This window comes from Amphiprion ocellaris, chromosome 10 (assembly GCF_022539595.1).
Source record: "Amphiprion ocellaris isolate individual 3 ecotype Okinawa chromosome 10, ASM2253959v1, whole genome shotgun sequence".
Taxonomy (NCBI): Eukaryota; Metazoa; Chordata; class Actinopteri; family Pomacentridae; genus Amphiprion; species Amphiprion ocellaris.
Window position 1 is genome coordinate 11,734,712 of NC_072775.1, and position 16,448 is coordinate 11,751,159.

Below are 16,448 nucleotides of genomic sequence, written 5' to 3' on the forward strand. Positions count from 1 at the left end.
TGCTTTACAAAACAAAACAAAAAAAAAAACAGAAATACATTAAACAAATGAGATAGGAAGCACAAGTATTCCACATCAATCAAGTAACTATTCAGCCACTCATATAACACACAGACACAAATACAAAATGCAATTCCTACTACAGCAGTCAGTCATGGATTGGATTACAACAGACACATACACACCACCAGATACCAAAAGCCTGAGAGAAAAGAATAGTTTTACGACTGCTTTTAAATTAATATACAGTCGCTGCAGATCTCAGGTTATCAGACAGTTTGTTCAAGTGACCAGCCGCATATGGACAAAAAGCACCTTTAGCTCATTTAGTTTTAATTCTAGGTACATTCAGGAGACACATATTTGACAATCTGAGGGCTCTAACTGGGATAAAGCTTGTGAGTAAGTCAGAAATGTATTTGGGACTCATGCCATTTCAGGCTTTGGGCCAGTTGGCACTCAGGGTTCTGTATGAGCTCTTGGACAGTCCTGCAAAAATGGCATTACAGTAATCTAATCTTGTGAGGATGAATGCATGCGTCGTTTTTTCAGCGTCAGGCCGGAACTTTCTACGTATTTGTGTTTGACTTCCTGTGTCTCTAATCTGTCGTCTGTGCCTGCTGTGTGCAGTCTCAGAAACATTGTGGGTCCCCTGCGTCTCACCATGAGTGACGTCTTCACCGACCTGAACAACCTGGTCAGAACGTTCAGGTCAGCGCAGCACACACACAAACTGCCATTCACACTTTTCCCTGAGAGTTTACCGACACAAAGGTCACACACGTACGCACCTGTGCTGTCTTATTTGGAAAAGCAGACGAGGGCTAAAATGTGTTGCAAAAAATTGGCTTATTTTTTTCATCTTGAGGGAGGAAAAAAGGATTTCAGGCTGTGACTATATCACAGTTTACTGCGTCACTGCTGCAGTAAGTAGAGACATCCTGTTACATTCATGCTGATGTACACTACCAGTCAAAACACCTTCTCATTCAATGCTTTTTATCTATGTGTCTTATTTTCTACATTGTAGATTAATACTGAAGATTAACACTTTTTTGTTTGCAACATAATTCCATATATATTCTTTTATAGTTTTGATGGCTTCAGTATTAATCTACAATGTATAAAATAATTAAATAAAAACCATTGAATGATAAGGTGTGTCCAAACTGTTGAATGTTAGTGTAGCTCATGCCTTATAAATTAGGATAGAATTATGTGTGCCTTTGTAAAGGGCTATGTGGGTATTTTTCATACCCATATGATCATTAGGCTATTCCTAGCAGTAGTATCTAATAAATTATTGCCACATTTGGGGTATTGAATTTCATGTGTGAGGAGAATATGCACTTCTCCCATCAATCTGTGGCTGAGTGTGATTTATAAAACCTAATATTCTCCGGGTGCATAAAATGAACATTAAAATAACCAGCTTGAGGCAACTGTAATATTTCACCAGAAATTAGAGTGTAGAGCATCTAATTAACTAATAAATTTTATCTAATTCCACAACACTGGGAGAAGATTTGATGAACTCTGGTTCCCCCTACAGGCGGATATGAAACATGACAAGAACAGGAAATGTCTGCAGACACATCTAAATGTGATTACAAGAAAATTAGATTAAATTCTCTTTGGGTATTTCCAGGACCTTGATATTCTGCACGCTGTCTTACTGGAAAACTTTCATCTAACAGAACCAAAATGGCCATAATGAATGTATTGAGTAACACTTGTGCATTTCCCGATATGACATGTGAAAATGTGTTTGTGTTATTGTTGTTTTCCAACAAATTGGTCCAATCTGCTGACATAAACTTAATAGATAGACAGGCATATGTAGATACATCTAGTCTGTGCTAATATGCCGCAGCATACACTACATACAGTCCTACATGATTTTTAAAGGTTCTATACATTTGCACAGGTGTGACTATTTCAGGCTTTAGACACACAGTGGAAATTTAGACCTGTCATACTAGGAAATGGAAAAGAGTTATTTATAGCAGTAAAGACTCCTTCTAGTCGTAATAACATTTATGAGGGTCTCAAAAACACAGATTCAGACTTCTAGGGTAACAAACCCAAATAAACAATCCTGTCAGCCTAGAGGGTGGGACTTTGTGTGTCAGTAATGTTCTTCAAAATCAGTTTTGAGTTCGAACACGTTTTACTGAATTTCGCTGATATTTCTATTTTCCAGTGTGTTGAATAATGTAATGTACCTACGTCATTGCCCATTTTCACCCTGTATACAACCGTCATCCATATTTGTACTAGTATGTTACTAAGTTTGCATTTTCTTTTCATTCTATTTTTTTTACGTGTTTATTAGATTTTTTTTGTTTGCCGATCACAGCAAATCAAGCAGCAAAATGCTGTTACATGCAACAAGGCAAACTTTTCCTCCCTATTCTCTCTCCTATCCCCTCTTCCCCTCACCAAATAAGTGTGTGTGTGTGTGTGTGTGTGTGTGTGTGTGTTTGTGTGCGTGTGTGTGTGTGTATATATATGTATGTATGTATATATGTATGTATGTATATATATGGTATGTTCATGCCCGCATGTACACAGATACACATACGTATGCACGCTTTCACTTTAATTATATAGACAAATACTGAAAATAGGTATAAGACTGAAGAATGTCAAGGGTGTTACTATCTATTTGTCTTATTTTATATCACTTTATCTTTAATTTCTTTTTTTCTACTCCATTTCTTACGCCTTTGTTGCACTGCCTGCTCTACCTGCCTTTTAATTGCCCCCCCGGGGACAAATATAGTTTTCTGAATCTGAAGTACAGTGTTTGAACAATCGTAAGTGAGCTGGTGTGCTCGAGCTGCAGCGAGTAGCAGAGGATGGGTGGAAGGAAAGGCAGAGGCTTCATATATCCGCATAGAGCTGTGCCAGAGTTGAACATTTCCCATCATAGACATGTTGTATATTCCCATTGGCTGGTTGGGATGTTTTCAACGGGGCTGCTATTAAATCACTGTGACTGTGATTTAAAAGCACATCAGGCAGCAGAGCAGCACCTTCACAGTCCTGCTTCCAGGAATTCTCTTTAGGCTGTTGAGAGGCCCCGCTGACAAGAGGCTCAGACCAAAGAATATACACAGCGCTGTCAGAGAGACATACATCACTGATGAAGGCTGCTTTTTTGGTGGTTGGTCTGCCCTGTGCACATTTTATTTTCCCGCTTTACTTATCACCAGAATGAGGTGTTTTATGACACCCGACACCTGGTTGCTCACACACACAAACGTCTTTACATGGCATGTGTCTTGTAGCTCACTGTTGTTTTTGTTCACAGGTTCACCAACACAAACATCATCCACAAAACTCCAGAGTGGACCCTCATAGCTGTGGTGCTTCTACATCTGTAAGTTTATAATGTATGTGTATGTGTGTGTGTGTGTGTGTGTGTGTGTGTGTGTGTGTGAACCGTTTATGTCAGTATTTAGAGGGTGACAGCTGGACAGCCTGCACCTCAGCCAGGTCACATGTAGAGAAGACAGGAGAAAAAACATGACAAGAAAATCAAGGACCACTGTTTACCAGGAAACACACGCTGTCAGCCATCTGAAAAATATAAGGATAAGCAACTTTCCTATTTTTTGCAACATAAACAACAACCAAACTTGCTTGTGAAATATGCAATCATTGGATATTTTAGCACTTTCAAAATATAATCAAGTGAAATTATCGATATAGACCTGTTGGAACTGACTATATTTGTGTTATGCTTTAATTTCTGTTTCACATTCAAGAAAAACAACATGCAACTTTTCCTAACATTAACTTGAAGTCACCATAAGGTTCGTGGTGCACTTGACAAGATGCTACATGGTTTGCCATTGTTTGGCCCATGCCATATGGTGTGTCTGTGTCTGTGTGTGTGTGTGTGTGTGTGTGAGTGTGTGTTGCTGGCAGTTCATGGACAGTTCCGTGCTGCTCCCGTCTGAGTACACACAAACGCCTCATGGCCTTATCTCCACCTGATTGCCCCTCTCCAGATCCGTGATGCAGGACAGAAAGCACATGCAAACAGCCCTGTACACACTGAAGTTAAACACACACACACTCGCTGCAGTTCCTCTGTATACATCCAAGCAAAATGGGCACTTTAAATTGCCCCGGCTGGGAAAACTTTCACCTGATGCCCGGCTGATTCTGATTTATTGCTCCCTCAGTGGTCCCCGGTCAGTTTGCATTTATATCATAACTTGCATTGTGAGCTCTCTTGAGATTAACAAAACAATACAGTGAGTGTTGTGCAGCTTGAAGAACAGTGTGCGACGCAAATCTGTCACCAAGTGACTGCAAACACTTCATTAAAACTGCATTGAATAAATTGATTATGTTACAGAGGAGAGACATTGTGGACTGGAGTGTTTCAGCTAAAATATGTTGTCAAAGAAGATCTGTGAAAACTAGTTGAGTTTAGTAAAAGTAGTATTAGTCTGGACACAAGTTCTCAGTAATGTTCAGAGACATAAAAAAAGAATTAAAGTTCAAATGCTAAAACTGTTTTTGACCTTTGCGGGGAAGGAACAGAAACAAGACTGTGCACTGTGTATTTAAGGTGGTTCTAGATGTTGATGTGGAGAGATACTTTTTTAAATTGTTGCTTTTAAGATTTTATTTTATCAAACTGATAAACCACTTAATAACCTGTATTTATTGCAAGTTTTCATATTATATATTGTTGGATGACCACATCAGTAATGCACTTTTTTGAAACTTATCATTCATTTATTCATTCTAGATAATCAGCCCTTCAGCAAATATTCATCCTCAGTCACATGTCCCATTGGTACTCTATGATTTCATCAGTTCCCATTTAACTTCCATTCCACTCTGTCCTTCCATTCCTCCATCATGAATAATTTGGTGTGGTGTCTTATCTATCTGCTGCATAGCAGCTGTGGAGCTAGTCTGGCCTCTATTGTTCAGACCAGCTGAATAATGGATGCCCCCCCTGCAACACTAGACCCTGGGTTGAACCGGAGATTAACCAGCAGCGCACCTCCACACCGGTGCACAGGACAGGTAGAGAGGCAGCAGTGGGGGAGGGAGGAGGTTAGAGAGGTGACTCAGAGCAGCTAGAAGTGGACCTGGATGCAAATACTCTGTAATGTAGGACTGCTGAATTGAAGAATTAGTCACACAGTTTATATACAGATGGTGAGAATCCATCTCTGTGTCATCATAAAGGTGCTGGATTGAGCCGTCATATGGAAACTGTAAATGTGTGTTTATAGATAAAGCAACTGTCTCATAAAAATTTTGGCTGTTTATCTTGAGAATAAAGGACGTGAGCTTGCAAATGTTTTTCTCCATGTTAACTCAGGCCTACTGGCTGGTAGAAACACATATTTAGTTGTATTTTTTAAGCATCTGATTGTAGTGTTTTATAATTCTCTTCACATTTGTATGGATGTGATAGACATTAAGAAGTATTCAAAACACCTGTCAGTATCAGACAGCCCAACTCAGAAGGGCCATGAACTTCAGCCAAATGAATAATGATACCTGCATCACCACTGGCATCAGCTGCTAAATGCTTTAAAATGAAATATCTGAACATTGACAGGCAGATGACGCCTGTCAGGCTTTAAGTTTACAGGTTTCTTTTGCCTTGTGAAATGATATTTGAAAAGTGTTGCATTTTTTCAGCATCATTCAGATGAATGTCACAATGAGAGTACTTATAATAATAATAATATGTTCATTTTCCAACAGGAGAAACTTGGTGTTTAATGTAATTAGGTAGAAAAATGTGTGCATATATCAGCAATCGGCCAAAACGAGTTTTAAAATGTGGCTGACTATTGGATACCAGCAAAAATCCAGCATTGTGCATCTCTAGAATAAACATGAAACAGACTGGATATTAAAACCTTTTTGAAACTGGTAGTTCCTGCAGCACAGTTGTATTGGACTGCATTAGTTTTAGCTAAATGTACCGAATAATACTCCCTACACACTTAGACAGAGGTTTACTGTGTGGAATTTTCACCATTTGTTTGTGTAATGGTTAAAATATTGTACATGATCACAGGTCATTATTTAATGTGTATCATTTAAAAAGATCATATAGCTTGGAATTTCTCACATCTCGGAGTCTCAGGATTATCCATACACTGTAAAAAAAAAAAAAAAAAAAAAAAAAAGCTGTTTTTCCGGTAAAATTCCAGCAGCTGTGGTTGCCAGAACGCTACCATACAATTATGGTACAACATTTTCTACATTTACAGTAAAGAAATGCAGTTAAAGCTGTCATAAATATTAAAGTATATGTCCATTATTAACACAAAAGTGCTTCAGTTTGACCAGTAACAAACTATATATATATATATATATATATATATTTTTTTTTTTTTTACATATAATAAATGCAGAAATTGCCATGTTATTTGTTAAATATATTGAAGCTTGTTTCCATTAGCAGTACAATATCTACATTTAACTGGGAAAACTGTATTCTTTTCAAGAGTTAAATGCAAAAATTACAGTGTTGTTATACATATTACAGCATTTTTCCATTAAAAACTGTACAGGAGTCGGGAAATGTATTTTGTCAAGAGAAAAAAAAATCTAAAAGGCACACTTTTCTCCTCATTAACCTATTTACGGTGATTCAGTGTTATATAAACTGCATCAAACTGTTCTAGAGTTTACAGATTTTTGCCATCATGGCCTGACAGTTTCTCACAGTGTATAGTTTAGATATGTTGTACACTTCCAGATACCACTAACCAGATGTCTTTCCTTCTGAGAATATTTCACAAATCACAAACCGGATACTTCAGCTCATAGCTGTCCTCATATAGGCAGTAAGCAGAGGTTTTTGTGTTACAAAGCGCGACTTATCTTTGCTGAGTAAACACTGGAACCCCTTCAAATGTAGTTCATGGACAGATGCTTAATCTGTGTGTTGCTCGACAAAATTATTCACTAACTCTGGACCAGCTTTACTGTTGAGGATGTGACCTTTCAGTTTTAGGACAGTCTTTTCAATCTGTGTCATCCTGAAGATGTAACCACATGTCAGAAAGCATAAATGTGTTTTTTTTCCCGAAAACTGTAGCCCTGGATGTGCTTGATTTGTGTGTTTTTGTATTTCAGGTTGTCAGAAGTGTCTCCGGTGGTGCGAGAAGCCTTGAAGAGGTCGGACTCAGTGGAGTATTTGAACACACTGATGGCGGAGCTCGGTCTGCAAGAGCAGGACCTTCTGAACTTAGTCCAGCTGTTTCGATCCCCAACACACTGACACTTCTGGGTATGGACATATTAATAATGAATACACAACACAAGAGCTGCGGCTGAGTAAGACAAATGTGCGTCTATTTTCTGTAGTGTTTGGTTTACACAAATAAACTCGGTTGTAATAAAAAAAAAACAGTCTACGTGTGGTTTTTACTTGACAAAGATTTCAGTGATAACATGTTGGTGGAGGATGTGGGAGTGAAGATATTGTGGAGCAGCATTATGTACACAATCTGTGGTGAGATGTGTGCAAATCAGATCCTTGAAGTTTTAGAGCTGTGGCTGTTTAACCTTTTGCAGGGCCAAATAAATCACACCCAGCTTTTCCCAGAGAAAACGCCATGTGGACACGCTGCTGGAGGAGCTGCTGCCGCCATAAAAGCTGCGCTGTTCTGCCCAGACTTCCTTTACATGCGGCTTTATGGCACCATAATGGCATTTGTTATATGGGTATGTGAGCAATGCGTCCGTCTGAAAATATTTGGTTTTGACCAGGTGGCGCACGCAGCGAAACGTTTTTTTTTTCCTGTTTAATATCGGTGATATAAGTTTGAGCTGTCATGCAGATTAGGGACGTGATTGATGGTCTGCATGGCTTAACACAGCTTCTCGTTTTTCACAACGTTCAGTCAAATCAATGGACCGAAGCAGAGGATGATTTAACAAGAGTGTTCGCTTTTAAAAATTTTAAAATTCTAATTACAATTTAGCAAGAAAATAAATGCAGAAAAACAAACTGACAACTTGGGTCCTTAAGTTAATGTTTAATCCATAACAAAGTGACTAAACTTTAAAAGCTGATTCAAATATTCAGCTTTGGAAATTAATGATTTCGCTTTTTCATAATAATAATAATAATAATAATAATAATGCGTAAAAACACAATTGATAAATAAACAGCCAGAATATCTCAGACTGAATAGTTCGACAGTTGGGAAAAAAATACAACATTTGCACAGCCAGAGTACATTCAAAGTGCAAGATTTCATGTCAAAGCATTCCAGTGCTTATTTCAGTCCGTGCTGCGTCTCCTTGTGTCTCCTCAGGTCCACTTTCCTCTGGAAGCCTTTCCCGCAGAGGTCACAGCCGAAAGGCTTGAAGCCCGTGTGTTTCCTGCTGTGTGTGATGAGGTTGGAGCTCTGACTGAAGGCCTTCCCGCACACCTGGCACTTGTGCGGCTTCTCACCTGCAGCAGGAACAAAATCACGCATTTGGAAAAACGTCAGGTCACTTTTACGCACAGCCATGCGTAAAACGGTAAGTCGTTGTTTTTGGCTTTTTATTTTAAGGACAGCGTCTCACCTGTGTGGATGAAAGTGTGCTTCTTCATGTCTGACTTCTGGTGGAATCTCTTCCCGCAGTACTGGCACGGATAAGGCCGCGTGTCCGAGTGGATGAGCAGGTGCGTGGAGAGCGTGGAGGAGCGTTTGAAGCTTTTGCCGCAGATTTTACAGCTGAAGCTTCTCTCCTAGCCAAAAATATATACAGTCAGTATGGAAGGCCTCAACATATTCGATTCAGCAGCAGAAAAGCCTAAAACGCAGACAGGTTTATGATGGCAAAAAGGTAACTGCGTGCAGTAACGTGGCTCAAACTGGAACCTCTGCGTCTGTTTGCATTTGGAGGCCTGTACCTGCGAGTGCACCGCTCTGTGCTGATCCAAGCTCACTGCGTGTCCGAAGGTTTTCCCGCAGATCCCACACTCAAACGGCCGCGTCCCGCTGTGTGATCGCCGCACATGAACCTCCAGCCCGTGAGGTGTGGAGAACACCTTCAGAAAAGCGCATGGATGACTCCATTACTTCCAAATCAAGATCACAGTCAAGAAAAGAATTTTCCACAAATGTCGTTTTCAGTAAACATTGTTAAATGATTTAAATTTGAAACTGGATGCATGAGTATAATAATTAAAATGTTACCATAAAATTAAAAATCACCAAAAATAGCAATAAGATCATTAATAATATCTCTCCAAGCTCACGTACCTTGCAACATTTAATGCACTTATATGATCCACTTGACTCGAGGTTGGAGCGGATGAAATCATTTTCAGATTTGATTTCTGCACCGCGGGGCTGCTGCTTTACATCCAGATACAGCCCGTCTCCGTCCCGCACCCTGCAGATCTGGTGGCCCGTTGAAGAATAATCCTGGTAGCAGCCGGGCCCGAGGCCTCGCTGTGCGTAAAGCGGCTCGGTGCCGCCGTCCTCCGCCCCGTAGATGCTGACGGGAGAGTGAGACTCTCTGTGGCCCTGCTGGTGGTGGTGATAAGGCCCCTGAACCAGATGCCTCAGCTCGGAGCCGGAGTATGTTGACCAGGAGTAAGGAAAGAGCGGGATGTTGAAAGGGCCGTCCTCCGCTGCTGGAGTGGAGCTTTTCTCCGAATCTGGAAATTAATTTGGATTTTGTCTGAGTGGATGCGCCAACTGAAGAGTGAAAGCTGCACTTATAAATCTGTCTTAAAGTTGGATCATTTGGATATTGCGTCAGACCTCTCTAGAAATGACATAACGTGCGTAATAATGAAATTACAAAATAAACCAAACAAGTCTCCACATCATTCTTTCATCAAATTTGTTAATTAGATCTTTATCTAAGACCTGCAAAAACTGACTATAAAGTATTTATACGCGTACCACTAACGTCTTTTAAAATAAAGATTTTATGATTATGTGAGCCTGACATTTTGCTCTCCCTAGTATTAATTAAACCGTGACCACATTATTTAGACATTATTTCAAGTTGAAGATGTTTTAAAGTTTTGACTACTCCTGCATCTAACATAAAACTAAACGAAAAGCATTCATTTAACAGCTTTTAAAAACTGGCCTAATCACCACTTTCACTGTTGAAATAATGGCTGAACTTCTGTCTGGATGAGAACATGTCGCTGCAGACCTGGTGAGGAGGAGGGAGACGGGGGACGCCAGAAATCACAGTCGGAGGATCGGTCACACACGCTGCCTCCGCAGCTCAGCGGGGAGCTGGAGGACAGAGACCCCGGAGACCGCAGCCTGGACCCGGGGGACAGTCTGTCAGAGCCGGGACTCACGTCTTCCTGCGGCTCCAAGTTGGACTCGAACTCTCCTTGAGATTTATTTTCTGTTGACCGCAGAGGAGGAAAAAAATACACAGGAAACGGACTTATTCAGACTGAGTGCGCAACAAGTTGTGGATTTCATTATAACCAATTCCATTAAGACGACTCGCTCCATTTTCGTGCGTGATTACGCACAATCGAACCCACCTGCGCACACGTGAGCCAGGATAGTGTCCAGCCTGCTGTAGTCATCGTCCAGGTACCGGGGCTGGTGGTAGCTGTGGGCCCGTTTACTCTTCACCAGGAAGGACCTCGGCATGTTGTTCAACTGTCCGCCGCTCAGAGCACCTCACATCTGAAATCCTCCACTTCTCCGCTCTCCACGCCGCTCTGACTTTATCTCTGGACAGATTGGAACACTATTGGTTGTCAGACGAGACGGCGTTGGGATTTTTGGCAGGCTATTACGCATGCGCAGAGAGGCCGTATCGTTTACCAGGTGTCGCCGGGCAGGTGGCCAAAAGCTGGACCACCGTGTCCCCTCCCTCCAAGGGTCTCGGTAGAAATGAGATTGAAGAGGAGATATTATATGTAGGTGCATCTACTGGAAACGATCTGAATCACGTAGGAGGAAGTTTGTGTGTATGTTCTGGAGTGTACAGTTGGATCTATGATCTAAATTAATAGCAAGTTAAGGAGCGTCATATTTGTTCACTGGTGTTTCGTTTATTGTACGATTGAGTGTTTTTTAAACGAAGCAATCTCAAAAATGACTTCTGAGATTTGTTTTTTGTTAGTTTTTTTTTTTTTTTTTTTGCTTGTTTGTTTTTTTGCAGTGCTACCAAGCTTTACTAGTATATATTTATTTCCAGGTGATGACCACACTTAGAAATGCTGTCAAACATCACAAGAAACCAAAAAATAAATAAAACTGAGATTGGATTTGTGCGCAAAGCATCTTTAAATTGGTATGTTTCGCCTACAATCAGCATAAATCCTTAAATTTATGAGAGAACTAGCTTTTTTTTTTTTTTTTTTAAAGTTAAATCTATTGTTGGGATATAATGAGACATAAAACGTGTGTTTGTGCGGGCAGAGCAGCCTGTGATGGATAATGACCTATTTGTTTGACTGCTGGTAAAATGATCCTGTTAATGAGACGCGCACGGCCGCTATGCACAACAGCCTGCTGGTGGGGAGCCCAAGTATCCCTTTACAGTTACACTGCTTCAGCCTTATTGTTTTACATCATTAAAACCCCCTCCCGGCCCAACTACACAGACCCAATTAGGCTGTCCACTAAATTAAAAAAAAAATAAAGGGAAAAAAGACGCATTTAAGATAAGCTGGATACATTAAATCACATTGGAACGAGTTTGCAGCAGAAATCTGTCAGCCTCAGAATGCAAATCATTGCCAAGATTTGGGCTCAAGGTCAGACAAAAAGCAAAGCGGTATCGATTTTGGTGCGATGTGGGAACTGAGTTTGTTTGTTGCAGCTGCAGCAAGTTAAGAGACCTGCAAGCAAAGATAGTCGAGACACATGTTCCTGTACTCACACAGCACCGAGTCTGCGCTGCATCCACTCTGAGCTCACACAGTCTCCTGATCTGCGTCCACATCTGGTCTGAAAGTCAAGAAGCTGCAGAGAGAAACCCTCAGCTCCTCACACTGTCACACTCTTTCTTCTCCTCCTCCCTCACAAATTAATTTTCAGTCAGCCAATGACAGTCAGGCAAAAACACTGATTCGTGCTTTGATAAGAAAAAAAAAGAATCCACTAGGGCCAAAGTCGTCCTTCATTTGCATTGTGCAGAAAATAAATCATCGTGCCTTTTCAGAATTGATTTCCCTGTGCTGTTACAGGCTTGTATTCTCCCTTACAGTTACCCCAGATTCGTCAATTTATAGATCTCGTTATGTTTAACTTTAGGCCGCATTGCAAGTCTGTGATTTGCATCATAACTCCCATCATTTACTTCCAACAGAAATCAAGATTTTAAAATGATTCACTTCTTCAAAAGGGTGAAATCCAAAAAACTCCATAAAATGTGTTAACAGTGGAATTTTTTAGAGCAAATGCGCACCTCTCCTCCCTCTGCAACGAGTTTTGTCACAGCGTGAGCAAAAAGAAAGAAAAAGCAAGATTTCACACTCAAGCAGACAAAAGTCTTCAAGTTTATTTAAAAATGCAGACTTTTTACAACTCAGACTCACCAGTTTGTGTGTCTTTCGTGGCTCTCTGACCACACCTCATGACAGAAACTCAATCACACATGTAAAACAAGCACTTTTATTCACTTCATTACCACCAAACCCTGCGTAAACTTCAGCCCTCTGATGATTCTGAAAACCTGCACAAAGAGAAAGAGAGACAGACGGACAGCCGATGTGACAACATTGAAACTCGGGGTTTACGCACTGACTCAGAACAGGAAACCAAACGCAGAGGAGACGGAGGAGACGCTATCAGTGCTGCCACAGCCTCCTCTCTCCCCCCTCCTCCTCCACCTCCTCACCCTCTTCCCCCACAGGCCTTGATTCTCGTTCTTTTTACACTTTACAGCAAGTATGTGATTGAAAATAGAAGCCGGTTTGCAGTGATCACAGCCAGAGGAGAAGAAAAAGAGACAGAAGGTGGAGGAGGGGGGATTTACTTTCCTCTCTGCTGCTTGTCACAGCAGCAGCAGTAGCAGGGTTAAATAAAGACCTGCTGCAGGTGAGCCATGAGGTTATTTTCTCAAGATGAACCCTCGAAGCCCTTTTGGCCCCTGCGAGGACAGAGAGGTTTTGAGGGACTCCTCATAGTTTTAAATAAACCCGAGGCTGCAGCTTTCATACCACATGCGTGTGAATGTTTACAAAGAGGTGCAGAGCAGCTCCTTGTCTTGATTTTTGCTCTTTGCATCTCAGTTAAAAGCCAGACTACGGTTAAAGAGCAGCCTTTGTAGCTAAAAGTGACAATTAGGGGATGATAAATATAAGAGGTCAGTGAATTAGTTCACTGACTTTGCAAGCTTGTGTGCATTTCATTTCTCATAAATTCAACAGTTAGGTATGTCTTTTAGTCTTAGTAGAGGCTGTTGACAAGTGAAACTAAAGCAGATTATGTTTTTGAATATCTCAATTCCACTTTATTGCAATTTTTTTGCTTATGATTTAGGAGGAAATTATACCAGTACTCTTTTATTGCAAAACTTAACCACATAAGGTTGAGTTTACTAAATGTGCACTAGAAAAGAGACCAGTTTAACTGAATTATTTTAACCGGTAACATGCAACTGAATCAGGCTAACAAGTACAATTAATGCCACTGATTTAAGTTAGATGTACTAAAATCATTTGATTATTTATAAATGAGTTTTTCTGGAACTTAATTTTGAGCAACTTTTCAATTTTTCCAGCTTAAGTATTTGGTTTACCTAAATGCAAAACATATTTTGTAATTAAACTTCTTTCCTTGACTTTATTTATTCTGCAATCCTACTAAAAGAAAATGACTGCAGTGGAAACTTAGACTTCCAAATGCTAATTTTGGCACTTTTGCTGATATTTCAACACCAGTTTAAAAGCTCAAAGTGCCATTTCAGGTCCACAAAAGTCAACTGCCTTCACCAAAGCAGAAAGATAAGTGAGATTTAGTTGCAAACTTTACTTTAGCTACAGCCTTAAACACACTTTTCTACTTGCAGTGGATTCATGCCATTATAACCTACTGTGGCTCAACTGACTTTCCCTGGCTTATGTCCCTGTTTAGTCCCGGCACTCAGTCTTGAGCGTTCACCTCTCCACCTCCTCGCTGCTGTGGCATCTCAATGAAAACCACATCATGCTATCTCATCCCCTCACAGGTTCCTTTGGCTCTGGAGCTCTAACCACAACTCAACGCCACCCCCCCCCTTCTCTTTCTTTATAAGCTCTCTCCATTCTTTTCCCTCCAGCTAGACAATCTGATTTCAGTCCCTTTTCCTCGGTTTCAACTGCGTGTAGCAACCCCAACACCTCCCTCTTCTTCCTCGGGCGTGGCCGGTCGAACCTCATCAGCTGGCCTCCACCTGCAGCCACCAGATAGGGACGGAGTGTGAACACAATGAATGATTTACCGTACGCTGCTCGAGTAGTTCTTCTTTCACACAGGAGGTCCTCAAGCGTCTTGTTTTTCTCGCCTGCCGATCCCGTAGCTGTAGCTGTACTTGTTCGGTTCAATATTCTGATTTAACCGCTGTGTGACCCTAAAACTTTCTCCCAGGGTTTGAAAAAAAAAAAAAACACCTGAAGTTAGGATTTATGCTGTAAACACCCCACAAATCACCTCCCTCATCCATCACTGTGATCAGCAGCTCCCCTTGTTTGCAGCAATTCCAACCATTTCTGGTTGTAAATTTCTCCCCCCTGATACTAAGAATATCATCGGTGTGTGTGGATGTGTAGAAAGCTGCTCGCTGTTTCCTGGTTATTGTGTCTGTTTGCATGTGCCGGGAGGTGAGGCGACCATTTGAAAGGTCAGAGGTCAACAGGCAGAGACAGGCCTAAAGAAGCTTTCAGTTCATTTGCTTGTCTGTGTATGTTTTTCCTTTCTTGGATACTTTTAATCACTGTTAATAGATTTTAATTGCTTTCCGCAGGAGAAACAGCAAAATAGGGTTTCTTTACCTTCATAAATGTCACCAAACACCATTTTTTGCATGACTACAAGAGTCAGATTCTTTTAATCGACGTTCTGGAGTTTGTTGTCTGTCACTTTGATCTGTTTTCACGAAGGCAGCACCACGCTATCTGTTCTCACATGTGGCGTTGAATACTGATCACATGGCAGTTGGAGAAAAGAAAAGGCTGATCTCTCACACGGAAACTTAATCTGAACAGCATCTCTGCAGTTCCTGGTATATTCGGCGGGGTGTTAAAGTTAGCAGAGCTCGATTTAGTTTCAGAAGAACTGATTTGACTTTGCTGAAAACTTTGTTCTGTTTGCCACAGTATGTCATCCAACACGCAGCTTTAAGTGTCTCATTCTAACCCTGAAAACCTCACAGGACGAGTTAAAGTTGCTTTACATGCTGCAGATTTCGCTACACCGGTTTATCTTTATGGACTTTAAGGGGATGTTTTGTTAGTGCTGCTGATCTTCACGGGGTTTCTGTAGGCAAATGGAAACAAATGCAATCGGCAGTGAGACAACAGGCAGGAAAGACAAGAGTGTGTTGCATGACTTCTTATCTGTGGTGTGACTGCGAACACATTTGTTGATGTGTGACTTTCTGCTAGTCATTTCTAGTCCACTGCGACCGCAAAGTCATCTTCTTTTAACTCTAGTTTGGGACTTTAAGGATGAAAACATGATTCGGCAGAACGCAAGACATTTTCCGAAGGGGTTTTGTCGCTGATATTTCAACCGGTGCCGGACCCAAAAAAAGCAAAACATCCAAATAAAAGACTGGAAATTGAACCTCAAAAACACTAGAGCCTGACCCCTTGGTCTGCCAGCCACACCCTCTGTCCCCAGAGTGAACCCTTATTAACCGCTGAGCTCTGCTGCCCAGCAATGACTGGACGATGGCTTCTCTGAATTGTGAAATCAGTTCTGCAGAAACAGAGGTTGAACAGCAATGAAAACGCCGTCCACAAGAGTGACTTTGACTTTTCTTATCTAACGCTGAGAACATCTGCACCAAGAGTGACAGTGGAGGATATTATCTATCTCACTCGAACGCAAAAGCAGAAGACCCTGGTTCCGTTTTATTCAGTAGCTGTCACAGAATTAACAGAAAGACCTCGACTAGTGGTTGAGCATCGTTAGAGGATTTATTTTTTCAATCCTGAAGCAAAAACTGTCAGATTGTTGATCATTATATGCATTATGGCCCAAGACTAGTCACCTAAAATATGCTGGTAAAACAAAATCACATCACCAACACATATCACAGTGCATTTACTATTCTAAAGTTTTCTGTTTATCTGCAACAGCTGGTAACAGATTTGAGAACAGATTAATTGCTTAAATCATTTCAAATCCAAAATTCACTTCCACCAGCATCTCAAATGTGAATATTTGCTAGTTTGTGTAGTTTTTTTTCTGATAGTAAAATCTACAGTTTGGAGTTTTTGGCAGCTTGTCACACATAAAACATAACAA

At 40.8% G+C, this 16,448-nt stretch overlaps 2 protein-coding genes across 2 annotated transcripts in view; one reads left to right on the forward strand and one right to left on the reverse strand.

Annotated features, from left to right (window-relative positions):
* rpap2 (RNA polymerase II associated protein 2) overlaps window positions 1–7,408 on the forward strand; it is a 13,343-nt gene extending 5,935 nt beyond the window's left edge. The window contains exons 10-12 of the mRNA XM_023282006.3: window positions 631–711; window positions 3,317–3,385; window positions 7,135–7,408. Coding sequence (XP_023137774.2) covers window positions 631–711; window positions 3,317–3,385; window positions 7,135–7,279 — 295 coding nt within the window. The 3' untranslated portion in view covers window positions 7,280–7,408. The remainder of the gene's footprint in view (window positions 1–630; window positions 712–3,316; window positions 3,386–7,134) is intronic.
* A 611-nt stretch (window positions 7,409–8,019) lies between these two features.
* gfi1aa (growth factor independent 1A transcription repressor a) lies at window positions 8,020–11,970 on the reverse strand. The gene is made up of 7 exons (XM_023282019.3): window positions 11,875–11,970; window positions 10,523–10,717; window positions 10,174–10,377; window positions 9,261–9,661; window positions 8,909–9,046; window positions 8,578–8,743; window positions 8,020–8,461 (listed from the first exon to the last, which is right to left on the reverse strand). Exons 2-7 carry the CDS (start codon window positions 10,632–10,634, stop codon window positions 8,283–8,285), a joined length of 1,200 nt encoding a protein of 399 aa, XP_023137787.1. The 5' UTR covers window positions 10,635–10,717; window positions 11,875–11,970; the 3' UTR covers window positions 8,020–8,282.
* Between the last annotated feature and the right edge of the window lie 4,478 nt (window positions 11,971–16,448).

Coding starts and splice junctions, on each gene's coding strand:
- gfi1aa (XM_023282019.3), bottom strand. CDS start 10,634: ATGCCGAGGTCCTTCCTGGTGAAGAGTAAACGGGCCCACAGCTACCAC. Junction 9,662..10,173: donor GTCTCCCTCCTCCTCACCAG/GTCTGCAGCGAC, acceptor ATTAATTTCCAG/ATTCGGAGAAAAGCTCCACT. Junction 8,462..8,577: donor GCACACTTTCATCCACACAG/GTGAGACGCTGT, acceptor TTCCTGCTGCAG/GTGAGAAGCCGCACAAGTGC.